At 36.1% G+C, this 26,744-nt stretch overlaps 3 protein-coding genes across 3 annotated transcripts; 1 reads left to right on the top strand and 2 right to left on the bottom strand.

Annotated features, from left to right (window-relative positions):
* Nucleotides 1-1,309: 1,309 nt before the first annotated feature.
* On the bottom strand, nt 1,310-8,150 carry ldbr (lariat debranching enzyme). Its single transcript, XM_074180691.1, is given in 6 exon segments — nt 1,310-2,323; nt 6,442-6,569; nt 6,572-6,663; nt 6,801-7,130; nt 7,191-7,583; nt 7,707-8,150. Coding segments are annotated over 6 exon segments (2,118 nt in total). The 5' UTR covers nt 7,904-8,150; the 3' UTR covers nt 1,310-1,345.
* Nucleotides 8,151-9,724: 1,574 nt separating this feature from the next.
* Nucleotides 9,725-11,326, top strand: LOC111507792 (glucose-fructose oxidoreductase domain-containing protein 2). The gene is given in 3 exon segments (XM_023163147.2): nt 9,725-10,010; nt 10,013-10,591; nt 10,767-11,326. Coding segments are annotated over 3 exon segments (1,167 nt in total). The 5' UTR covers nt 9,725-9,799; the 3' UTR covers nt 11,144-11,326.
* A 3,994-nt stretch (nt 11,327-15,320) lies between these two features.
* On the bottom strand, nt 15,321-25,074 carry LOC111507793 (uncharacterized). Its single transcript, XM_023163148.2, is given in 4 exon segments — nt 15,321-15,702; nt 19,531-19,547; nt 19,550-19,880; nt 24,191-25,074. Coding segments are annotated over 4 exon segments (1,287 nt in total). The 5' UTR covers nt 24,860-25,074; the 3' UTR covers nt 15,321-15,432.
* Nucleotides 25,075-26,744: the final 1,670 nt, after the last annotated feature.

The raw sequence follows: 26,744 nt of genomic DNA, 5'->3' as shown, positions 1-26,744 counted from the left end.
GTACCCCCTTTAAGGGGCTGTATCTTAACAAGGGATGCTCCAATGGAATTTCTTTATATGAAAGATCCTATCTTTTTTTCGATGAGGAATCACCTTCTTAAATGTTTTACACTTATTCAGTTACACCCTGAATATTTTTAAGCAATGTTTTGTGATTTGAGCAAAAACTTCAGAAAAGTGCTTTCTATCTTTAAATAAAATACAATGTGTGTAAGAAATATGGACCAATGTCGCAGTCAGCCCAAAATCCACACCAAACAGTCTTTTTCGCGATGCATTGGACGCTCTGTTCAAATGTGTTAATTTTGCGAGAAAAAATCTGTCCACTTTTGCAACCAATGCATCATCCCACAATCATAACACGCGGCATGGTAGCTTATTGAGAATACCAGCCCACACCACATCTAAATTTAAAAACTCTCCCCAGTATAGTGCTATTACGTTTTATAATAAACTACCCAACTTTTTAAAAAACTCCAAATCAGACAATATTTTTTATAAAAGTACTAAGGAATTTTTTATTGAAAAATGTTTTTATAATGTACAAGAGTAACTGGATGGCAACTTCGGCTGAGTTTTATTTTGTTTAGTATACTAACAAACTCTCATTGAGATTTTAAACTTTATATTTCACTTACTTGCTATATTTTAAATGTATATGTTTAGTATAAATAGTACCTGTTGACATACCATATGTACATATTGTACCTCAGTGGCTAAATAAATTATTATTATTATTATCATGTGGATTGGTATCATCCCAAACGCGACAATTTCGTTTGTTTACGTACCCGGTTATCCAGAAATGGGCCTCATTGCTGAAGATACTTTTTCGATGGAAATTAACGTCAGCTGCCAACTGCTCCAAAGCCCATTCAGCAAACAGACGCCGTCTATGGTCGACTGCCTCGGATTCTCCTGCACACTCTCACAGACAGCGGCGATGTTTTCGGCAGATCTTGCGTTTCGTCAATGTACGGATGTTGGTCGATCATATACTGAACCAGTGGACTCAAATTCATCCACCACATTGCGAATAGTCCTCTCGGTTGGACGATTATGGCGACCATTGAATGGGCGAAGCGAGCGATATGTCCTGTTATGTGCATGTGTTATTGGATGATATATCTGTCCATGGTGATTTGGCAAAACAGACTGAATAAATGAAAACTAATTGGACAGATGTCATAATTCGTAAGTCCTTGTTGGAAAACCCTATATAAACTACCGTAAAAGTTCAAAAGTTTATTGAAACATTCTTTGACTAATTTCTCTATAGTTGGCATTTAATATACCAATTGAAACCGCATTTTTTTGTAAAAAAACGTTTATTGCAAATTCCAAACTACGTATCATTATATCTATAAAGGGCCAAGTTCCTTCTCTTGAGCTTCTTAGGAGGAAATGGTGCCTGGCTCTCTTTGATATCCTCACTTGCATCTGTAGTCTCGACTGTAGGTTCAACCAAAATAGCATCACTCACTTTTACTGGTTCACCTCTTGACTGGGCCGCTGATCCAGATGAAGAATTCACCACTTCTACACAAGGATCACCCAATCCTACTCGCTCAACTGAAGCATCAGCCAATCCTACTGGCTCAACTGAAGCATCAGCCAATCCTACTGGCTCAACTGAAGTATCAGCCAATCCTCCTGTCTTAACTGAAGCATCACCCAATCCTCCTGGCTCAACTGAAGCATCACCCCATCCTACTGGTTCAACCAAAGCATCACCCAGTCCTACTGGTTTAACCGAAGCATCACCCAATCCTACCGTGTCGGTTGAAGCATCACCTGGTCCTACAGACTCAACTGAAGCATTTTCTGGTCCTCCTGACTCTGCAGAACCATCTTTCAATTCTATCGACTCGACTGAAGAATCTCCCAATAGTAAAGGTTCAATTGAAGCATTTCCCGTTCCTACGGACAAAACTACCGAATCACCCACCGAAGTTTCACCAACCACCAAAGAATTGTTTGGTACCACCAAGTCTGCTGATTCCCTAGAAGAATCATCCTTTACTACTGCTGTTTCAGTGACAGATTCTTCAGAAGTGGCATCCACTCTAATTTCCTCTACTGGAGCACCACCTACTGGCTCAATTTCTACAAAGGAGTCTTCGCTCTTTTCTGTCGGTTCGATTTCTGATTCGATGGAAGAGATATCGCAAGACACTTCGGTGTCTTCTTCTAGCTTTGGTTCATTGCCGAAGTCACCTTTGGGATCCGGCAGGCTTAGATTAAGAAGTTTTCTTATTGAAGAACTGTTCGAGGAGTTGTGTTCGTCGCTGTCGAATGTATCGTCTATGAAAGACGTTGTGGAATTGTGGCTTATGTTCAGTGTGGTTCCATCCAGTTCGGAGACCTGTGGTTTGAAGAAGTATAGATTAGAGGGGTGGGTATAACAGTGATGATGTATTGTTATTTTGGTACGTACATGTGTGAAGTAATAAATAAAAATGTGCCTTGCTCGAAACATTAATCAGCAAATAAAATCGCCCTCGGAAAACAGAGTCAGAAGCATACACTAGAAGTGACAATTGAAACCTAATATCCTCTAAATATATCTATGGCTGTCAGATTGAGTGGGGAAATAGTTTTATGGAGATCTGGTGAATATGTTATCTATAGAGGAATCCAGCAATACAATAAACTTCCTGTAGACTTCACAAACATTGCTTCTAGGACTGAATTCAATAAATATTGTTTAAAAAAACTAAAAAACACGCTTTTAAAGAACATCGAACTAAAAAGTTAAACATTTTTTTTAATGTTTTAGTTTTTTGAAACTATATTTTCAATTTTTCAGTTTCGTACGCTATAAAAGCGTGTTTTTTTAGTCTTTTTAAACTATATTTATTTTATCTAAACTTTGGGATCAATCAACCGTATGTTGTTTGTGTAAAGTGAGTTCGAATTATATCAAGGTTACGTACAGCTCCATCTGCCCGCGAATAGATCAAGCAATAATGTCGATATATCAAGAAGGTTAAGTACAGTGCCATCTGTCCGCGAATAGATCAAGCAATAATGTCAATAATTCTGGAGTTACAAAACTGACAAACTTACATACATACAGGTGAAGCAAATAAAAGCGTGTAAATTAAAAATGCTTTAAAAAATTGTATTCAAACATGCAGATAACTGTTTAGAAAGTATGCTGATTGAGTATATAATTTTATTATGTTGAAGTTATCAAACAATAGTTACACCAACATGTTTTGTGGAAATTTCTTTCTTATTTTTTCTTTATATTTTAAAATTTTGGTTTTTATATAGGAACACACTTTTTGTTTTTATTATTTTGTTATTTTGATATTGTTATAAATAACTACAAGATTATATTGATCAAAGAATACTTTGTAGGCCATAACACCAGATCTATTCTAATTACTGGCTAATTATATGTTAATAAAAAAAAGGGAGTGGCAAATAAAAAAAAAAACAATAGAGCCGCCACAGCTTGCTTCGCTTGAGTAGGTCTGTTCAAGAAATGAAGTGAATTGTCATTTTTTCTCAAAAATATGTTTATTTATTCATCATGGATAGGTCATGTTTTGTGACCTATCCAAGGCCTTCGATTGTGTAAACCACATGCTACTTCTTTTCAAGCTAGAAGTTTACGGATTTAGAGGATCTGCATTACTTTAGTTTGAGGCCTTCTTTTTTCATTGGCGGTAGAATGTTCTGTTAGATGGAATTTCATCAGAGGAACTTTTCATTGGCTGTGGAGTCCTACAAGGTTCCGTTTTGGTGCCGGTGTTGTTTCTCATTTATGTCAATGACTTAGTCCATGCTGACGTCAGTGGTAAATTCACATGTTTCGCTGACGACACCATTATCCTCTGGCACAGCAATACCGCCTCAAATTTACTTGATTGAATCATCATCGACATAAGAAGGGTGAAAGAGCGATTCCAATCTTTCATCATTCAACATCGACAAAACAAATGTGGTCACGTTTAGATGTAACATAGGGGAAGTACACTTGGAAAATGTAAAAATTGAAACGTTGGGGAAAACAAATGTTTAGGGCTCTACATTGATGAAAATGTAAAATTTAATTCCCATGTCGACTATTTATGTAAAAGACTAGCAGCAGGATGCCAAGCAGTGAGAGTTGTTGCAAGAGTGTTAGATACTGCTATTACTTTTCACAAACTACACCTAAACGATTTGATCTCCACAAACTTTATTGAAAATATGTCACAACATGTTTCGCTAAACATTAGACTACCTGTAAGAAATTACCGGAACCTCTACATCTCGTACCTGCTCAATTATGATTACCTAAAGCAGGTACGAGATGTAGAGGTTCAGGTAAGGTACCTGAGCAGGTACCAGATGTAGAGGTTCAGGTAATTTCTTACAGGTAGTCTCAATTATGGTTACCTGTAGTATATAAATATGAATGTAAGGATAATTTGATGTATTAATCAGTTGAAGAAAGCTAATGTTTAGCGAAACATGTTGTGATATATTTTCAATAAAGTTTGTGGAGATCAAATCGTTTTGGTGTAGTTTGTGAAATTACTATGGACAGACGTAAACTTGCAATGGTTCTATTCCCTCATAAAATAATAAACTTCCACTACAATTGTTCAGCTATTTTAGATGACCTTTGCCTTTCGACGCGCGTTTCGCCAACAAAGTTAGCATCCTCAGGAGAATAAAATTGATACCTAGTCTAGTCTGGTTAATCCTTATATACTAAAATTTGTTACCTGAGGTTGTATAAGGATTAACCAGACTAGACTAGGTATCAATTTTCTTCTCCTGAGGATGCTAACTTCGTCAGTTTGGTGTTAGGGCACTTGATCTCGAAAAAAGTTATTCAACTTTCACACCAAAGGTTCCAATCTCAACGTTAAATTAAGTCCTATTTACTTTAAGGAATTAACCATACTATATATTTATAAAATTATTACAATGTGTTAAAACAACGATAAAAATAAAATAAATACAACAATAAAAATTAATTGGCGCTCCGGGGCGACTTCATTGATTTAAGGAATTATCTCTACAAAAAAGATCCATCAGATGTTTATGCAAGGCTAGCTACAGGGATTCATGCCGACCTTTATATGTGAAGTATACAAAAAATATAAAAAGCAATGTAATACCACCTCAACTTATAGTACACGTCAGTCTTACTTCATTTTTGTACTCTACTCTAGCTCTTACAAAAAAATTCTATTGTTTTCAATAGTGAGAAGTTATTTAATTACCTTCCCACTAATTTAAGGAAAATACATAATGAAAATAAATTCCTAATTCATTGTTGGGAGGCCCTATTATAGTTTGGACGAATTCTATATATCACACCAGCGATCAAAGTTAGATAAACCGTACTGTAATAATTCTGTATCAGATGAGTCATGAATAACTTTAAACATCTTCAGGTCATCAGTAAACAAAAGAAATTCACTGTAAAGAATAACACCTTTCAAGTCATTTACAAATAGGTTGAAAAGCAATGGCCCTGAATGAGAACCCTGTGGTACACCTGATGAAACTGTGATTGAGGAAGATGCTTGGTTACCATATTTTACAAATTGTACTCTGCAGGCTAAATCATTGATAATCCAATTCAGAATGTTTTCTTGAATACCCAAAACGTTTAGTTTATGCAACAACAAATTGTGGTTTACTCGGTTAAATGCCTTTGAAAAATCTATGTAAATAGAATCCACCTGGTGTCTATTTTCGAAGGCATTCATTATACAGTCTTGATAAATGAGCAGATTTGTGCTGGTAGATCAATCACTACTGAATCCATGTTGTTGATCAATGACTATATGTCTACAATCCCATGTTAGCTTTTTGTCTATATACGCTGCATTATTTTATAGGTTGTATTTGTTCATTTAATGTCTCACATACACGTATAACTTTACTAGACTTTGCCAATAAGATGTTCAAATGTTAGGTAATAAGGCATATTTTGATTTTTAAACTCTTTCAGCAATTTAGTTATCTCCTCAATTGTTGCAAAATGCTGTCCTTTTACGGGTGCCTTCAATTTAATGAACAAAAAAGTCTAAGGGGGCCAAATCTTGTGAATACGGTGGCCGAAGCATGAATAAGCATCCTCAGCAATTTTTTAAGAGGTTTCTTCACTTTTTCAACACTTTTTCTACAACTCACTTCATTTTTTGAACAGATCTCTTACATTCTAATGTCATTGCAGTGAATCAACATCATTGTGAAGATTAATCAAAATATATGTCGTTGTCAGAAGATGTTGGGATGAGAACTCATTTCCCATATTATTATCTTTACTTATAGTCGAGTAACAAAAGTGGTTATCAACAAGATTATTTAATTTTTTGAAACAATGAACATGATTGTGATAAAGAGTACAATAAATATACCAAGGGCAGAATAATAGAAGGCTGATTGATTTCATCATACGAAATTCCCAAGTTTTAGTTATTTTCGTAAATTACTTACTTGCGATACTGGATCATCCACTGCAAGTTTCTCGCAGAACAAAACAGTCTGAGGATTTAAAGTAGGTTCGGGTTGTTTCGCTTTTTCCTTTGTGGTCATTGTGGGATTATAAGCCGGGCAGTTCTAGTAAAGTTTTCGGGCACCAGCAAATCACTGTCAAACCTTGCAGAAACATGGCTCATCTCCTCTTTCGTGGGCGTGAAATTATACCTTCGCAAAATTCAAAATAACTTTTATGAAAATAAAACAAACCAACGACAAGTTAAAACGTTCTTTTAAGGCGACACAGATTGACGTAAAACATCCGGCTCGAAGGACCAAATGTTAGCTTGTCAGTTTTGACTTACCTTTCTTTAGTTCCCGGTCCTGGCATATAGGTGTTGCTGTTTTTTACCCAGAGCAGGTGATTCGTCAAATACAATACTGTCAACCACTCCAAATCGTAACTGATCTCTACTTTGGATTTCTCATCAGTTTTCACATCAATCACTTGGAGAAACTTCCTCTTCGGAAGACATTTGTCCAGGGCTAGAAATTTCGTGACTGTGTCATCGTCGTGCCTGACCAAAGCGGCGTATTTGCAATGCAAATGGGCGGAAAACCAATACTTTGGTTTGAGAAAATGCATCAGATCTTCGCAGACTTTACTTCCTAGCTCGTTCTTCTCTACGTCTTCCCTGAAATATGACGAATTAATTTTTTACTAGTTCATCGTTGAATTACTGAATATTTTATACCTGAAGTGCCGTTTGCGCTTCAAAAGCTGTTGGACGTTCCCGAACTTATACACTTCGCTGGGCCAGTCGTGGGAAAGGAATATATCAATCTTGCTTGATAACTGCTTCAGCCTGAACACCTCCAAGTTTCTTACGTGATATACAGACCTTTTTGAATTCTCATCGTACGGAGGTTTCTCAAAATGACCTTTCATGTAGTCTTTGCTTTTATAAATGCCAGAAAGGCCACCAATTTTGATACCTGCCACATTAATAACACCTGCATACCCTAAATAATAAATATTTGGAGCCACCCATCCACCATAAGGAAGTTCTTGTAAATAGTTTGAGGCTTCGTGGTTCCCGCCGATGAATATCGTCAGCACAGGGGCTTTCTTTTCTCCAGAGTAATACCTACACAAAAAAATCAGTAACTACAAATCGTCAACCTAGGTTAAGAGAGAGAATATATCTAGCGAACACACACAACAGTGGCTTCACTTTTAATCATGTCATTTGTAGAAAGGTTTAACTCACTTATAAAAGGTACATATATCCTGGTACTTCGGTGGAACTGCCATACATTGTAAGTCATTCTCATTTCTCGATGACTGAAAGTCCCCGCAGCAGATCAACAAGTCTATTTTAATGTCCTCCTCCTCTTCAATAAAACTGATTGTGTCATAAATCTTCTCTAGCTCGCCGTGAGCACAACCTTCTATTGCGATTTTCATTTCAGAAATATAGATTAACTGACTAGAAGTGAAAGTTTGAACAGTTTTTGTGTTTATAACCCAGAATATTTTCTAAGGGAAGAACATGAAGGAACTATTTCACAAACCACAAGAGTTCAATTGAAAATGCAGATATCGTTTTTGTTTTATATTTGCAATATGTCACAATAATGAGGTTATAGGTTATTGTTATTATTGTTCATCCTTCAATGTGGTTATGGCTAGGTGCGGTGGTGCAATATATGGATTTTAAATGGTGATACCTAAAGTAGAGGTAGAATCAGTGTTGCCAATAGAAACTGCACAAAATACTGCAAAACTCTGGACACAATTTATTTATTCTTTCATAGATTTCAAATCATATTAGAATTATATCAGACAACTCTTTATTTCATTTGTGAAATTAGACAATAAAAGTCCGAACTAGTAAAATCAAACTTTTTTGTATGGCATATTAAAATAAAATATGTACCTACTCAATATAAAATTCGAAAATATACAAAAGCAACCCATTTTCACAGAAAAAAAATATAAAATAAAATGTATTTTTTAAACTGATGGTAATATTATTCAGATACTTCCTTTTGGTATGAGTGATGAAGCTACTCCCTTGAAAATATTAAAAATTAAATGGAAAGAAGTATCTAGTGATAACTCATTTGAAAAGCATGCATTTCATCTGACACTTCTGAATTATGACAGTTATCATATTAAATGTGTCGCTCATAGATAATATGTCGAAGTAACTCAAAACGATACTGTCAGATTTAAATAACTGCTTTTGTGAATATTGTGTACATCATCAATGTTCCCTGTATTGAAAGAACTGGAATTTTAGCTTTAGGCTATTATGACGACGAATGAATAGCCACAGAGACAAAAAATATTTTTACTTCGGATACCTCTATTGCCTTTTGTCCACTGACGATAAAAAACAGCATCAAAAATAATTACAAGTTTCATTACGTTTTTGTCTTTTATTATCTTTCACATTTTTAGAATTGAATTGTATCTTCCAGCTGGATTCAGAGGTGCAGCTTTAACTGGTGGTAGCTGTTGGACGCAAGCATCCCAATATGTAATGGAAAGGCATAGACATTATAATATGGACTGCCCGTGACGTCAATTTTGCATATATTCCACTTGCTTATACACAGCGTATTAGCCATTCCGTCACAGCACCATGTGACAAATAAAATCCGATAGTTTTCACAATGGAAATATGATTAGACAGGGAAGCTATGGATTATACTGTAGACGACCCCTCCCGATATAGAAGGCCCCGATACTCTGTCGAATGAGGCCCCTATATCTTCCGTTGAAAGATGAACAACGTTTTCATCCAATTCACCCCAGCCAGGCAGGGGTACACCTTAAAGGGCGGTACTGATGTTTGAGGACACTCATGCCGACATACCATTAACACCCACATCAGTCATGACCCGTTTGTCCTTCTGGCAAACATCAGTCCAAAGGGTAAGGGAGCCAGGCTCCAACCTGTCAAAATTCAAGATGACTTCCACGCCAATGGAAATATGCAACACGTAAGACATCGTTACATTGTATATGATGTTTATGAGTGACATTTATGCCAAGCATGAATCTATTCACCTTTTTTTTAGTTTTTGGAGTAAATGTTCTCTCTTCAATGACCAGTCTATATTATGACGTCACTGTGGAAAGGTGAGTTCTTGAATTTATTGCAGAGTCCACCGATTGCTCCAATACATTCATCTATTGGTTCATTTGAAACGTTAGCGTGTTTCTATTGGTGGAAGCTGAATAGTTGTCATATCCATCTGACAGATGACCGAAACGGTCGGACCGTTGTCATTTTGGTTTTTTGACAGTTGTCAATTCGTATACAATATTTTGAATAAATAAACAAAATCGAAAATGTTACCCGGAATCGGGGTCTTCGGAACAGGAGCAGTGGTGAGAGTCCTGGTCCCCATCTTACGCGAGAACGGATTCAAAATCGAGGCCATATGGAGCCAAACGAAGCAAAACGCCCAAGAAGCGGCCAGAGACCTCAAGATCCCCTTTTTCACCGACGTAATAGACGAGGTCCTCCTGCGTAAAGACGTAGACCTGATATTTGTGTTGTGCCCCCGAATCTGCACGCGCAGATCTCCGTCAAAGCGCTGGGGATAGGAAAACATATAGTGTGCGACAAACCAGCGGGGCTGAGCCAAGCGGACGCTCTCAAAATGGTGGGTGCGGGGCAGTATTACCCTTCGTTGATATCGCTCATCAACCACTCCTTCAGGTTCTTGCCGGCTTTTACTAACATGAAGAAGGCTCTGAAGGATAACTACCTTCAATCCCCCGTGACTCTGATCGACATCCGCATACAAAGTGGGAGTCTGTTCAACGATTCTGATACGTTCGACTGGAGGTGTGATGATACCATGGGCGGAGGAACTTTGAACCTCATAGGCAGCCACGTCGTAGATCTGATAACTTTCCTAACTGGTCAGAGAGCTGTCAAGGTTCATGGAGTCGTTAGGACGTTCACGAAGAACACGGAAAGTATCAACGGAATCAGGAATATATCCGCGCCGGACTTCTGCACCTTCCAAATGGAGCTCCAGAACGGGATTCTGGTAACGGCCACTCTCAACAGCCACACTGTAGGCTCCACTTTCAACCAAGATGTAATGATCTGCAGCAGTACAGGCCATCTAGGTGTGTATATTGATAACAACTTGAAGCTAATTTCATTATCACTATTATAAGTGCATCACTTTAAAGAATCGAGTACTTGGGTACTTGTTCTATTCATATAATAAATTTTTCAAAACATATTTTATATTGTGTTACCACTATATGTTTCCTGAATAAGGTTTTTATTATTATCTAGTGGTTCGAGGGGGCGACTTGTTCGGCAGGAAGCACAAAGCCAACGAAGAAGTGATCTACCTGGACGTCGAGGACCTGCAGTGCCCCGTTCCTAACAACTCGATCCTGCCCAAAATATTCATCAAGGGCTTGTGCAAGATGGTGTCAGCTTTGCGGGAGTCTTTCCTGCCAAACAATGAGAAGGAGGGTTGGATAAAGGAACCTGTTTGCTCTGCCGCTACATTCGAAGACGGGCTCTATGTGCAGGCGGTTTTGAGTGCAATAAGGCAGTCGTCACAGACCAGGCAGTGGGTTAAAGTCAAGGTCCTCACCGAACAGCCTGATAAGAATGAACTGCTTATCGCTGTCGTTAGGCGGACTGCTATTACCATTTCATAGATTGATGAATGCCAGTCATTCTTTCCGATAAATTTTATGACCGAATTTGAATTCATTTCGAATTCATGAAAATGTGATATTCGATTTATTTGATTTGGACTGATATTCATTGAAGATATGTACAGCTTATTTATTTTTATGCATGAAAATGGGGGAAATATAACCATTCAAGAAGTTTGCAAATTGTATTTTTATTGAGGCCACTGAGAGTTTCTTTCTTGTGACACTCTTCTCGCATCAAAGTATACCCTTCTTTTCTCTCATTAGCTGATATTTTTGAAGTAAAGAGAATTCTTTCTAATGCAAGATATGATTGCTGCCTTTTTGTTACATCATCATCAGTTGGATGATGTACAAAAAACCTCTGGATTTGATAATATTACAATTGAAATTATAAAAAATTGGTAAAACTGAATTGTTACGTCTGTTTCAAGAAGTCTTTAATATTTAAGTGAGATTGCACTAAACAGTTTTAAAAAATACAATACCTGTTTCCCTATACACGCCTGAACAAGCAATTGTATAGCGAAACACGTGTTGCTTTTTTGTAAAATTGTTACTTGAAGTAAAGACATGCCTGAAGCCACGACGGAAAAACAACAACCAACTGGTTTCGGAGTACTTGCTCCTCGTCAAAACTGGAGTGAACCGAACAAACAGCCATCTTAATTTTTAACAGGTTGGAGCCTGGCCCCCTTACCCTTACAACTGGGGCCGAACAAACAGAAAAAATTCCAACTAGTCATAAGCCACAGACATTCATAAGTTCTATCTGCAGTTGATTCAGAAGGATGTTCACTGCGCCATCTGCAGACCAAGTCCGTAAACAACTCCACAAACACATATTCTGGGGTGGGAGTCAGAATAATAAACATATTCCGGAGAGATGCATATGACATGCCCAAGTTCAGGTGAAAAACACTTTACCCCAAGAATGTTTTGAATAGTCATCGAAAACTTCATAGATTGTTCATTTTTGAAATGATCTAAACCAGGGGTCTCCAAACTTTGAAGTCTTCAGGCCATAATGATTTTTTCAGTTTGTTCCAAGAGCCAATTTCTGCCCTTAACTATATTTCTAGACTAGGATAGTCGCAAAGTGCGTGACCTAAGCAAACTTACGCTTTTTTTACATTTCAATTATTATGCGTTATGACACTTAACGACATCTAGTGGCGAGTTGTGGTACTATGTACTATCTTTTTCAGCTACCCGCTAGGTGGCATTAGACGTAATTGAATATTTGGAATTACCGCGTTGATTCGAGAAAGTTCTAGTTCTAGCTAGTGTATTCCGATCACCTCGAGATGGCAGTAATAATTGCATATAAAAAGGCTAGCGGCGCAACTGCGAGTTAGTCTGCGAAGGAAAGGCGAAGGAAGCGAAACTGTCTATTGTGAAATAAAGTAACACCCGTAAATAAAAGTATTTTGATTTGACTTATTGTTTTTATGTGTGATTTGTGATTTGATGGAAAAGAAGCGAAAAATCGACAGTGAATGCAGAACGTTCCAAGAAAAATGGAACTTTCAGTATTTTGTGATTAAGTCCAGTAATAAGGCGCTATGTTTAATTTGTTTACCAAAGCGAATACTGAACAAGAGTCTGCAACTCGCGCCAGCTTTCGTGTGGCTCTTGAAATCGGAAAACGTGGCAAACCATTCGCCGATGGAGAAATGATAAAAGAATGCTTGATTGCAGTAGCCGAAGAAATACGCCCCGAAAAGGTAAATTTATTTAAAAGTGTTAGTTTTTCAGCAAACACCATGGCTCGGAGGGTGCAAGACAACTGTCTGACAAAAATGGACATCATGAGTGGTTTTCTCTAGCATTGGATGAGTCAACGGATGTGTCAGATACTGCTCAGGTATTGATTTTTATTTGCGGAGTAGATAAAAGCTATAAAGTGTATGAAGAACTTCTTGATATTGATAGTATTCACGACACGACAACTGGGGCAGATATTTTTATGGGGGTTGAAAGTGCCATTAATAAAAAGAACCTTCGATGGAGAAATTTGAAATCTATAACAACTGATGGAGGCAAAAATATGTATGGTAAAAATAAGGGGTGGTTGCACTTGTGTCAAAGGCTGTAGAAAATGATGGTGGTTCAAAACCATTAGTCTTACATTGTATCATTCATCAACAGTCCTTGTGCGGAAAATGTTTGGATATGTCTGAAGTTCTAAAACCAGTCATATCAGTTGTTAACTTCATCAGATCCACTGGGCTGAATCACCGAAAATTCCGCGAGTTTATTCAACAGATTGGAGAAAATGATTTAACGTATCATACTGCCGTACGTTGGCTTAATTGCGGAAAAGTCCTTAAGCGCTTTTTTGAACTTCGAGCAGTGATCGAAATTTTTTTAAATGAGAAGCAGCGCCCTTTTGCCGATTTAGAAAATAGTGAATGGATGTGGATTTGACAAATCATATGAACGAACTGAATTTGAGATTGCAGGAGAAAATCAGCTTCTCCTTGATTTATACACCAATATCAAATCCTTCAGGCAGAAAATAATACTATTTCAATCGCAATTAACGTAAAAATGTTTCACACATTTTGAAACATGTGAAATATTCAGCCACACTACAGAGACTGAATTGCACTAAATTGCAAAGCACTTTGAGTGCTTTGAAGATAAATTTTGATACTTGTTTTTCAGAATTTGATGTCATTGCGAATGAAATTAAGCTTTTTCAAAATTCCTTTTGATTCTGACATTGAAACCCTGGCTCCGGAAGTCCAAATGGAAATTATTGATTTACGGTGCAGTGATATGCTTAAGAACAAATATCAAAATTCATCTTTGTTGGAATTTTATAAGAGTCTTCCACTGGAACAATTTGATAATTTGCATAAATTTGCTCGTGGGTTGTTTTCTGTTTTTGGTACTACTTACTTGTGTTAAAAAAACATTTTCCAAGATGAAGTACACAAAGAATGTTTACAGATCTCAATTAACCGATGAGCATCTTGAATCTCTTTTGATAATTGGTACAAATAAAATTGATCCACAACTACAAAGTATTGTCGGTGGAAAATCACAATTACATAAATCTCATTAGTGTTTTTGTTTTACTGTGATTCATTTCAATTACTTGTTAGTTATTAATATGCTTAAACTTAGATACTTAAGTTAAGTTTTCTTTGTCATCATTTCTGTCGTTAAGTTTTACCTTGCAAGTAAATAAAACCGAGTAATTATCATTCTGTGTTTTCTTCTTCAACTTATCACAGCAATAGTAACAACAATTAGGTAATCATTGGCTGTCGCGAGCCGGATTGATGACACTGGCGGCCAGACTTGGCCTGCGGGCCATAGTTTGGAGACCCCTGTTCTAAGGGCTCACTTTTGTTTGTCAACTGGTTTGGAAACTAGTCAAACCCGAATGAGTTTTCAACAATCATTAGGTTTAATCAAGATGAGGTACCTCTTCATTACAACGAGCTGGTCTGAAAGTGGCTAGATGACAATTATCCAAACCAGTAGACAGGTATACGTGGTTCCTTAGAATGACCCGCTGCATTACCTGATTTGACACTCTTAGAGTTTTGAGGATTGGTGAAATATTGAGTTTTCACAAACTTAGTCTACTTCAGAGCTAATGGTTAGAATAAGAGGAGCTCCTAACAAAATTATCCCAGAAACATTCCATAATGAATTTGTAAACAAACTTGATCATTGCTAGAAAGTGAATAGTGACCAATTTGAACATTTACGGGGATGAACTGAAGTGAGTTTAAAATACAGTTTTTCAAATTATGATAAATATATCGTTTTGTTTGTAAACCCCTAAACTAATATAAAACTGCTAATTAATCAGGAACGGCTGATCCGATATACAAAAAAAAAAAATGTTGGATAGAGAAATGAAATACCTATCAAACGAGTTACCACAAGACCCCCTTTTCTATTTGAAGAAAAAGAAAGTTGGTAGCGCCATCTCGGCGACGACTGATGGAACAATCAAAAAGTGCAAAAAATGATTCGTTTATACGTGAATTTTGCCCGACCTCGATGCCTTGTTCCGTTCTAAAGTTCAGAAGCGCGGGGGATATTTAAGTCCACACAGTATGATTGAAAAATTTGATTATGAATTCATGAAGGTCTTCGACTATATAATCATTTGAACGTTTATGAAACACATATTTCAAAGTGAATAAAGTAAAACAGATGAGTAAATTTATTAAAATCCACACTATTGATAACAAATATAAAACCTTTGGTCCTAATTGAATAAAAACAAAGTCAAAATGAAATCCAGTATATTGTTGTAAATATCACAACCGGGCGTTCCTCCCGCTCCTCTCTTCTGATTCATTCATCATTTTATAAGCAGGTAAGTACGATTCAGCGCCGAGTTTCTCATCGAAGTAGGCCAAAATGGGGTTCTTAATGGTGTTAGAGGCATTGCCCAATGACGTGTACCCCATATCGTAGAGCTTGCAGTACGGAATTTTGTAGTACAGCAAGTAGTCCCAAATGTCGGAGTAGTGCCAATGTAGGATCGGGTTCACTCGCATTACTTGGGGCCAATCAGGGTCCGTCATCTACAGAATAAGAGCTTGTTATATAGAAAAGATAACGGAGCTGAATATTGTAGCCAAACAAAAAAATATCAAGTTGAAATGAAAGCTGAATTGTAAGCAAACTCAGATGCCGGAAATATAACTATTTACATCCATTGTGTCCAAGGAGGGCCATTAAAGGAATTTCGGAAAATGGAAAAGATAGAGCAACAACTATATAGAGAAAAAGTAGAAGAAGAATATGAAGAAGAAGAATATATTTTTTGAAATAGGTAATCCTAATACACAATATTATACAGTGTGTAACAACGAAAACTTAACAGAGCGGTTTTTGAATATAAAAAGTAAGATTTTTAAAAAAATCTCGGACACGTCGATTTCTAATTAAAGGGAGACACCTTTCAGACTAATCAAATTTTTTGTAGTACGCACCCCCTCGGAGGGGGTGCGTACTACAATATTTAAAGGTATTTTTATTGAGTTCAACTCTTTTTAAAATAAATCAAATTGTTTTCAAGGTACAATTTACGTTCGGAACTTTCATAAAAAAAATAAATTTTTGCTTTTTATGACAACCTGCTAATGCGTGTCCATTTGATTTCGTAAAAAAGTAAGAATTATTTGTTTATTACGAGGAGATTTTCGGGGGAAGGGGTTGGTTACCACCCTTACATTTCAGGTAAATTGACGTGGATATTTTATGCTTCTGATAAAAAGTGAATCATACTAAAAACTTACCTACACAACGAATACAACCTGTTGATTTCCTTGAATGCTAATGACACAGAAAAGTTTAAAAAACTGTTTTAGGGTTGATAAATCCCAATAATTGTTTTTAAAGCACACACAAAAAAAGTAACACCTAATAAGGGTAACTCACATAGAAATTTAGAGTAAATGTTCAAAATGTGCACCATTTTGCTCCATGCAACAATAAAGATTTTGTTCGAATTTTGCTCTTACATTATTCAACATCTCAGGAGTTATAGCTCGGCATTCATTAATAATTCTACGACGTAATTCATCCAAATTGGCTGTCTGTGTAGCATAAACTTTAGACTTTAAATATCCCCACAAAAAGTAGTCCAGTGGTGTTAAATCTGGCGATCGTGCTGGCCATTCAATTGGACCTCTTCTGCCAATCCATTGTCCTTCAAAATGATTATTAAAAAAAATCGAACCTGCTGGGCATAATGGGGTGGTGCACCGTCTTGTTGAAAATGAATAAATTCATCTTGACATCTGGGATCCTGTTCAATTATTTCAACTATGCGAGGTTGTATTACCTCTTCGAAAGTTTGTGAATAAGAATCACCAGTTAAATTTCCATCAATGAAAAATGGACCTATAATATGATTGCCTAATATTCCGGCCCAGACATTCAACTTTTGGGGATGTTGGGTATGTATTTCTGCGTATTGTCTTGGGTTTTCATCCAACCAATAACGGCAATTGTAACGGTAAAAATGAGCTTTTGTCCAAAAAACAGATGTTATAAAGCAGCTCGGGATTTTGCGTTATTCTCTCACTCATGCCCTCACAAAACTCCTGTCTTCGGTCAAAAAAATTTTCTTTCAACAGAGTTGTAAAGGTATTCGAAAGACCTTCAAAACAAGGTGCCACTCGACCTACTTTCCCTATCTAAATAAGGGTCGTCGGACGCACCCCTTCGAGGGGGTGCGTACTACAAAAAATTTGATAAGTCTGAAAGGTGTCCCACTTTAATTAGAAATCGACCTGTCCGAGCTTTTTTTAAAAATCTTACTTTTTATATTAAAAAACGGCTCTGTTAAGTTTTCCTTGTTACACAAATTGAGTTCGTTTAATTTCTCTGTAATGTCCACGAGAAAACCAAAATCTCTAAGCCAGATTGAATTTTCTAGTTCCAGAGTCGGTTCATCGCGTTGTTTGAAAAATTGAACTATGCCAGAGAGGAAATCATTAAAACGTTTCAGCACCCATCTTCTACTTAACCATCGGACTTCAGAGTGAAGGAGTAGGTCCCCGTATTAACAGTCAATTTCATCGGCCAAGGTTCTGAATAATCTTCTTTGTAACGCTTGAGCTCTAATCTCGTTCACAATTTTTACCAGCAGTTTCATAACGTTGTTTAGTTTCAGGAAATTTCCACATAATGCTTGCTGATGGATAATCTGTTTAAAAAAATCTATTTAAAACCGGTTTTTCCGTTAACCAGCTGTCGCACCCCTACGAACGACAACCCTCAAAATTCGAAACTTGTGCGAGCTAAGGATTAACGAGGTCTTACATTTTAACGTGTGATTCCTAACACGGTGCAGTGGTAACAGAGAAATTGCGGAAAAGTTTCATCTTTACGACATAACGCCACCAGACCCTTATCACAACCCACCATAGCTGGAGCGCCATCGGTTGTCAAGCCTACCATTTTCGATATTTGAATTTTCTCGGAAAAAATAATATTTTTAAATGAGAAAACAACTCATGTCCAGTAGTGTGTCCTTTTAGTGGAATTAACTTCAAAAGATCTTCTTTAATCGTAAAATCACTAAAAACCATCCTGACGAACACAGCCATCCGGCCGTGAAGTTGAAGTGAAAAATAAACACAGTTATCTAAGTCAGTTCTTAACTGTAAAAAAATATCATTGCTCATCACTTCTACACGTTTCATCACTGTATTAGCAGAAAGTTGCATAGATTTTATAGCTGAAACTATCTCGTCTTAATTTCTAAAGTTGGCAAATAACGAATCAGCAGCTTCTAAAAACGCCTGTTTTATCATTTCCCCGTCTTCATAAGGTTTCTTTTTTTGTGCAATTATCTGGGACACACGGTACGATGCTTCAGTTACAGCCTTTTTTTTGTCGACTGTTCTTAAAAATATTGATTGTGGTCCAATTAACTGCTTTTTTAACTGTTTCAGTTTCTCCTTTCTGGCGGCAGAATGTAGTGGGAATGATTTTTCAAAATTAGAATGTACAGTTTTATGATGTCTCTCAATATTTTCTATTTTAGCAACGGAGACCGAAGTATTACATAACAAACACACATTTTTATCTTTAACTTCTGTAAAAAAGTATTGTTCTTCTCATTCCGAATGGAAGTGGTATGTCTTTACTTTCTTACAACTGCTTGCCATAATATTATTTTTGTTGTTCTCTACTGACCCAACCGCTGGACGTTGGTTACGCGTTCAGTTTTAAACTAAGCGCAATGTCGCCGCGCCGTGCGTATTTATCCCGTTCAAAGCAATCCAGATCGTTCTCGAACACTAACGCGCTGGTCCGGCTGGTCGGTTCTAGCCGATTCTAGCTTGATGGCGTCAGCGGCAGATCGTTCACCGCAACGTTGCCGCTGTTTATGTTTAATATTATGACAATTAGATTTTTTTGTGGAATTTTCGGAAGCTTTTCTGATTTTTGCAGTTTGTATTTTTTAAATTAAAATCGTTGTGAGAGCTACCAGAATTGCCTCCGCGAGCTACCGGTAGCTCGCGATCGACAAGTTGGCGACCACTGGTCTATTTACTGTTTATCTGGTGAGGAATTTCGCTGCTGAGGTTTTCAGCGACATTTTTTTTGGGTTTGAATGCGTCGATTATATTATTGGACTTTCTGCTCTTCTACTTCCCCATAAATATGAAAAAATTATATGAAGATTTCATTTTGGATAGACAAAAAATACTCTTGCAGAAGACAATATTTCACATCTTACTGATCAAAATCAGATGGGTAAACAAATGAGTACAATCACCTCAACAAAATTATTAAGACGGAAGTGGATCAGACCAAAAATCTATACTGCCCAAGTGGAGCGATATTTACTAATGTTTTCAATCGATCCTGGTTAGAAAATCTGTAAAACCTACCTGGAAAACGCTCAGCTCCCCGAATAAGGATCTGTCTTTCTGGTTCCCATGAGGCACGCTTTGAGGTTTGGCCTGCATTTGAGCAACTGACCCAGGGCTTCCTTCATTTCCAGAGTGACACTGATGATGTCCAGATTGTAATAAGTCTGGCATTGAGATATGAACCTGTCCTGCTCTGAAAAAGTATCTTCGCTTTTGACGTAGTGGCACAATATCGGTTTCTTGTAGTTGGGGTACTTCATTCTCAAAACGGTGTACACCAGGTGCAGTAGGACTGTGCAATCTTTGCCGCCGTTGAAACTGAGGAAGATGTTCTCGGCACCGTAACTTTCGAAGCATTCTTCTATAACCTGAAATCGAGTATTTTGGGTTAGGTTTACAATTCAATTCAATTCTTTATTTATCCATTCGAGCAAATACAGCTATAGGACAAGTCAAAAAACATATAGACATACAACAAAGTACAGTGAGTAAAATGATAAAATAAAATAAATTATGTACATGCATAACAAGGATTGCAGACAAAATACAATTAACATAGGATAGTGAAATAATACATGTTTACAGGTTGTTCTTTAAAAAATTAATTCATAATAATCTTCTAGAGAGTAGGGACACAGATCAATTAGTATCTTTTTCACTTCAATAAGAAATTTCCGGTTTGAAAAGGATCTATATCTTTGTGGAAGTCGATTATAGAGTCTTAAGCCAAGTACAGTAGGTGAATTTAAGCTAATATTTAAGCGTCTGAAGGGAACGCAATATTTGCCTTTCTGTCTAGTATCATAATTGTGTAGTTCATCTACACGCATATGATCGTCACGAGCTTTGTGTATATTCTTCAAAAGTTCTAAAATGAAAATACCACTAACTATTAAAATCCTCATGTTTTTGAAAAGGTCACGACAACTATGGTTAAATGAGACTCTAGCAATACATCTAACAATGCGCTTTTGAGCCAGAAAAACATTTTGTGCATATGCTGATCCACCCCAGACTGCAATACCATAGTTTATTCTTGATTGAACTTCTGCAAAATAGAATGAACGGAGATGATTCAAGTTCAATGTATATCTAAGATTTCTGATTTGGTAACATTTTGAGTTCAGTGTCTTAGAAAGCTGTAGACAGTGAGTTCGAAATGATAAGTCTTCGTCCAAAAAAATTCCAAGAAATTTAACACTTTCAGTACTATAAATGCATGTGTTATTAATGTTGATATTTAATGGCAGTACGTTTTTGTTTTGATGAGTATGAAAAGTTACACAATTTGTTTTGTTTGTATTAAAAAGAAGAGACATATCAGAAGACCAGACTGAAAAGTTGAACATTGTGGTGTTAATTTTTGTTTTCAGAATTTCAGAGTTTTCTCCTGTAAAAAGTAGCGTTGAGTCATCTGCATACAATGTAGTGAATGCATCAGTTAAGATCAGAGGTAGCTCATTAATATATAAGACGAATAGTATTGGCCCCAGAATGGAGCCTTGAGGTACCCCAATGTCATTTCTTTGAGGAGATGACCGAGATGTATTACCACAATGAGAGATTTTTACAATTTGTTTCCGTCCTTTCAGATACGAGCTAAACCAGTCATGAATTTTACCTCTTATACCAAATTTATATAACTTATCAAGCAGAGTTTCGTGTTGAACACAATCAAAAGCTCGACTTAAATCACAAAATATTCCTGTTGGATTTTCACCCTTCTCAGTAGCTATTAATACTTTCTCATAGAAGGAGATAATTGCTGTTGTAGTAGAGTATTGGCTACGAAAACCATGATGATTATCCATAATAACTTTGTTCCTCTCTAAAAACGATACCAGTTGATTTAGAACCACATATTCAATTACTTTTGATATTACTGATGGGATAGTGATTGGTCTATAATTAGATATGTCAGATGGATTACCTTTCTTTAAAATAGGAGACACTAATGAAGTTTTCAATTTTGTTGGGAATATCCCGTCCTCAAGAGACTTATTAATCACGTGAGTTAGAGGTTTAACTATGTATTCTGCAATTTTTTTTAATATTACAGCTGAAATTCCATCATAACCACAGGAGGGCTTATTTTTAATTTTATATTTTATAACATTGAGAACATCTATCTCAGAAACATATTGAACAAACATACTCTCTGTTTGAAAATTATTTTGTGGATATTTAATTCGATGATTTAGGTGTTGTATATTTCCTATTGTTTCCTTAGGTATGTTTACAAAATAATCATTAAATATATTTGATAAAATTGATGGTTCTTCAATAATTTCATTATGTAATTTTATTGCGATGTGTTTTTGGGGTTTATTTTTTCCATTGAGCTCATTTATAATCTGCCAAGTAGACTTACTTTTGTTTGATGAATTTTGAATTTTATTGATGTAAAATTGACTTTTCGTACTTAACAAGAGGTTTTTATGTTGTTTTTTGGCAAATTTATACTCAAGATCAAGTATTGGAAATTGTTTTCTTAGGTAATGTAATTGTTTTAAATCTTTAGATGATTTTTTTATTTCATTTGTTACCCATTCATTTCCAGTGGTTTTTTTAATTTTTTTGTTTTTAATGGGACACGTGGCTTCAAAGTTGTAAATCAATGTGTCAAGAAAGGCGTTAAATTTTGAATCAGTATTGTTTACCAAATCGAGTATTTTGGGTTAGGTTTACAATGTAGCTTCTTGTTCAAGTGATAACATAGACTTCATAAGCTTATATAAAATATTTTCACAAACTTTATTTTCCAAGATATCATAACATGTTTTGCTATCACAGTAGATTTTTCGTAGTGAATAACATACTGTATGTTATTGTATGTTGAATGTATGTCAGCCACTACGAAAAAGCTACTGTGATAGCGAAACATGCGATATTTTTGAAAATAAATTTTGAGAAGATCAAATAGGTGCAGTTTGTGAAATTAGTATGGATCTTCATCGTGCTCATTTTGATTATATATACAGAAAAATTACTGAAAACATATTTTTTCCTAATAATTTCATCTCAGCTTTCGATCTACTGAGAAATTACATTATATAATTGTATAATCCAACCCCATTTTGATTATTGTGCTAGTCTTTTATACTTATTTGACCACAATGAGGTATCGGCTTTACAAAAATTACAGAATAGTGGAATGAGAATTATTTTACAAGGGAATAGGTATACCAGTATATAACACATGTTAAGTACATGGCAGAGGTTGTCTGTTTCCCAGAGACTGTACTAGTTAGCAAACTAACACGTAACTTGCTTCCAACTTATTTTGAAGAATTCTGTATAAATAAATCTCAAATTCATAACAACTCAACAAGAGCGAATAGCTCCCAAAAATTCCACCTTCCTGGAACTAATTTGACTAGTACGATGAAGTCGTTATTTTATAAATGAGTACAAAAAACTTCCACTTTCGTTGAAAGATTAAACAAATGTTTTCCAATTCAAAAAAAACTCATGAACTATATAAAATATCATCCCTGATTTTCTTTAATCTGTTTTGTAATATATTTGTTATGTATATCCTCATGTTGAAACCATTCTGGATTCATTGAAAAATGCGTTTCTTTTTTTCTTTTATCATATCATCATTTTTGTTATTTATACATTATTTATTTATATATTTTAAAAATAATGTAAGTATATTAGAATGTCCTAAATAAATCAATAAGTATTATTATTATTATACCAAGCAGTTATAAATAGGTTTGGTTATCATGAAACAATTATGTACATAATCAAGTTTTTATTGAAATTCAACAGGAATTGACTACTGATATCTTTTAATTTCAGTGATAAAAGTCAGACATGCAAATACATTGAAGTTTATCAGTAACACCTTAATGGCACATGAACAATTTGATAAATGTTATTCAAACAAAGTAGAGTGAAATATAATATCTTTAGTTCTTTTATAGATGATACATAATATAAAGACATTTATAGCTAATATAGGAAAAACCGAAAGATTACTTTCAGCTGTTATCTACTTAGTTTATACCACCCTTTGGCCGATGGTTTTTCTCATGACCATTGCACACGTCATGGCAATCCGTTAAGAATACCCAGTCACAAAACAACCAAATATAAAAAAATGTTTCTTTATAATGCCATCATCTTCTATAATGAACTGATAATTTCGATTGAGAAATCCAAACTTCATGATGTGTTTTGTGAACGGTCCAAATCTTTTCTTAGTTAAAAATGCTACTATAACTACGAAGATATACTTGAATAATTTATACTGGAGTTTTATGTTCATGACTTCAATTTTATTTATTTGTTTCTTATTGTCTATTTACTGTCAATCTAGTTAAGGCTTTCGCTGCCAAGGTTTTCAGGGTCACTATTTTTCAGGTTTGAATGCCGTAGATTATTGGAATTTCTGCTGCTTAAACTCCTGTAAATCGTCTCAAATTGAAATAAAAAAATGAGAACGCAATTTATTATCTTATAAATAATACGGCAGTACTGAAAATAACCTATCTATGTTAATCTTTGTTATCAAGCCTGAATAATCAAAATTATCTGTAAGGTGTTTCGAATTATTATCATAATCACTTCATTTGCATTGTAGTTTTCGGTCAATTCTGAAAATTGTATAGAGAATTATGTTTTTCGAACAATCAATTTTTTGAACCCTAGTATGAAAGTAACTACTTACTTCTAAGGCTCGGCGGATGTAGGCTTCCTTACTTCTATAAATACATTCGAGAACATCATTCTCCTCGTAAGACTCTACAAATTTGTCGTGCAACTCTTTCTTGAGCAACTGTTCACCCTCTACGACGTTCTCGAAGTTTTCGTGCGTGATTGTTATTCTCGACAGCTCTTGCAAATCCTCCAATTGCACAGACACCAATTCGTTGAGTTTCTTCAATATACTGCTAGTATTTCCATTCTTCTGGAGATGCACCACCTTGCTGAACTTTGCTCTAGCAGCATAAGTCTCCAAATGCGGTTTTAGTAACTCCGTAAACTGCTTCTCTGCAACGTCCTTTCTCAATATGAAAATCCTGTGTAAGTATATTACAGGATGAACAATTCCGTTGATGAGTTTCTTCGAGGCTGATGGTAATCCGTCTAAGCTCTTACTGTCTTCGCCGCAAATATTGGCTAGGGCTTTCGTTAAAATGCGATTATTTACGTCAAATACCGCGATAACTATGTCGTAGTGTCTTGATAGCGAGGTGAATTGGTCAGTTACTACCTTTTCGCTTTCTTCTTGTATAAAAACTTTATCAACTTCATACCCCAGATTGGTTAATTCGTACACAAAAAACGAAGAAATGGTTTCTTTTTTAAAGAACACTAGAACTACGGACTTTACCATTTTCTCTATCACTATGAAAGGTATTCACCATTCAAGATATTCGTCATATGAAACTACTCGAAGCATTTCGACGTGTTATTGGCAGAAACAATTTTTTTGAAGTTGAAACCATCTTACGGTGACTGCAGAACCAGGCGTTATCTACAATGGTACCATTCGAAATAATTCATTTAAAATTTCCATATTGAATTATAGGTTAGTAGATTATGACTTGTGTCATGTTTGTGACGTTTCTCTCTTCCTTTTTTTTTTAATAGCCGTTGCTTCCCACTCGGGCACATTTAGCCAGGCTCCCCTATTAGTAGTTGATAGGGGAGCGCGCAGTCTTGCTCGAAGCAATGCTGCCACCGTGAGTTTTTTGTATATTTTTTTTTTCGTTTTTTTGAGTCACCTCCTCCTCAAGATACCTTCGAGTTTTTCAGATACATGGCCCCCCAGCGTGAAGGAGGCCCTCACTTCATATTTTTGTCTGAAATTTCACATATTGGAGACTGCACAACGGAAAATTACAACACAAAGAGAAGCCCCGCGATGGCACATAGCATCCGCGTACCTTCTTTGTTGACGGATGTTATCAGCACGTCCGTCTACGACCACCACGCATCTTAATTTGAGACGTTTATATTTTCATAGACTTAGTTACAAAGACCGCTCTTTGAGCTCTTTATGATTGGAATAGGCATTGACCTCGATTCCGTATGTACGAATGGTCTGGGTCTGGGTTACTCCAATCAGAACGACTTTTGTATGTCAACTGCGAACCGTTAAACAGAATTTTTTTGCTGTCAACGGCATCGGCTACTCTGGTCATTAGTCTCGTGTTCTGGGGTGCAATGTTTATAACTCCTAGAGCCATCTAGGGAACATCATGGCTAGCCGCAGTCCGTAAATTATGTAACGTTGCAGAATCATTTCAACCTTAATTAGATACATTCTCTCTAGAAAAATATCTGTTCGAGGTGGGGATTGAACTTACGACCTTTTGATCATGAGTCGTTCGCACTACCAGTGCGCCAATAAAATTTATCGCTTCACATACTATCTCTCTCTATGTTAATGGTTTTTGCTTCCATTGAGGCGCATTAAGCCATTCACGTTCTATTGTCGTCGTTGTTATGTAATCTCGTCTTTGGTATTTTGCCCTAGATTTTTTAGGGCGAGTCTGTTTTATATTACTTGAATAAATCCACTCGAGGTTTCTCCGTTTGTAATTTGTGTCTTGTTTATAGTTCTCTAAGTTTATTTATTTGTATTTCATTAAATGATTATAACGTTCTTTCTCTTTGCATATTACAAAAAAAAAATCCTTAAATGATGTTTTTGTTGATCATAATCTTTGTTGAATGCAGTGACGGCTCGTGCATTGGAGAACAGGGAAGGACTATATACACACAGAAAAGCCCGCCGGAAGCGCGAAAATTTTCATGTTGTTGCACGCTTTGCTTAATACTAAAGTTAGGGCATGGGCATGAAAATGCGTAAAAAGTGCATGAGGAGCTATGGACTTTATTTTAGTTTGTAAACCATTTAAATGGCCGGCCATGACCGCAGCCCCATCATAGATTTGCGCAATCAACTTTTGCCTAAAATTATAGGTGTCACACGTACGAAATAAAAAATTAAACAAATCGTCAGCCCAGATGAAACATCCTCAATTTCCCAAGCAAAAAAGAAACACTTTCAATCTGCTTGCTTATATTTTCCTTAATAATATATGCCACACTGTCTATAATGAGCTCATTTTGGATGGTTTTTGAGGTGTCCGAAAAAATGCTACCGTTTAAAAAAGTGCCAAATTGTGAATCATATTTGCCCCATTACACGAAGTAAATTTTTTAAATCGGAGTACCTATCCTATTTTAGACCACGTTTGGTATTCGGTTTG

Source organism: Leptinotarsa decemlineata, unplaced genomic scaffold (genome assembly GCF_025532065.1).
Source record: "Leptinotarsa decemlineata unplaced genomic scaffold, Ldec_3_MD MMD2_P_RNA_scaffold_2, whole genome shotgun sequence".
Lineage (NCBI taxonomy): Eukaryota > Metazoa > Arthropoda > Insecta > Coleoptera > Chrysomelidae > Leptinotarsa > Leptinotarsa decemlineata.
The sequence above is the reverse complement of the archived record's forward strand: the minus strand, read 5'-3'. Positions and strand labels throughout refer to the sequence as shown.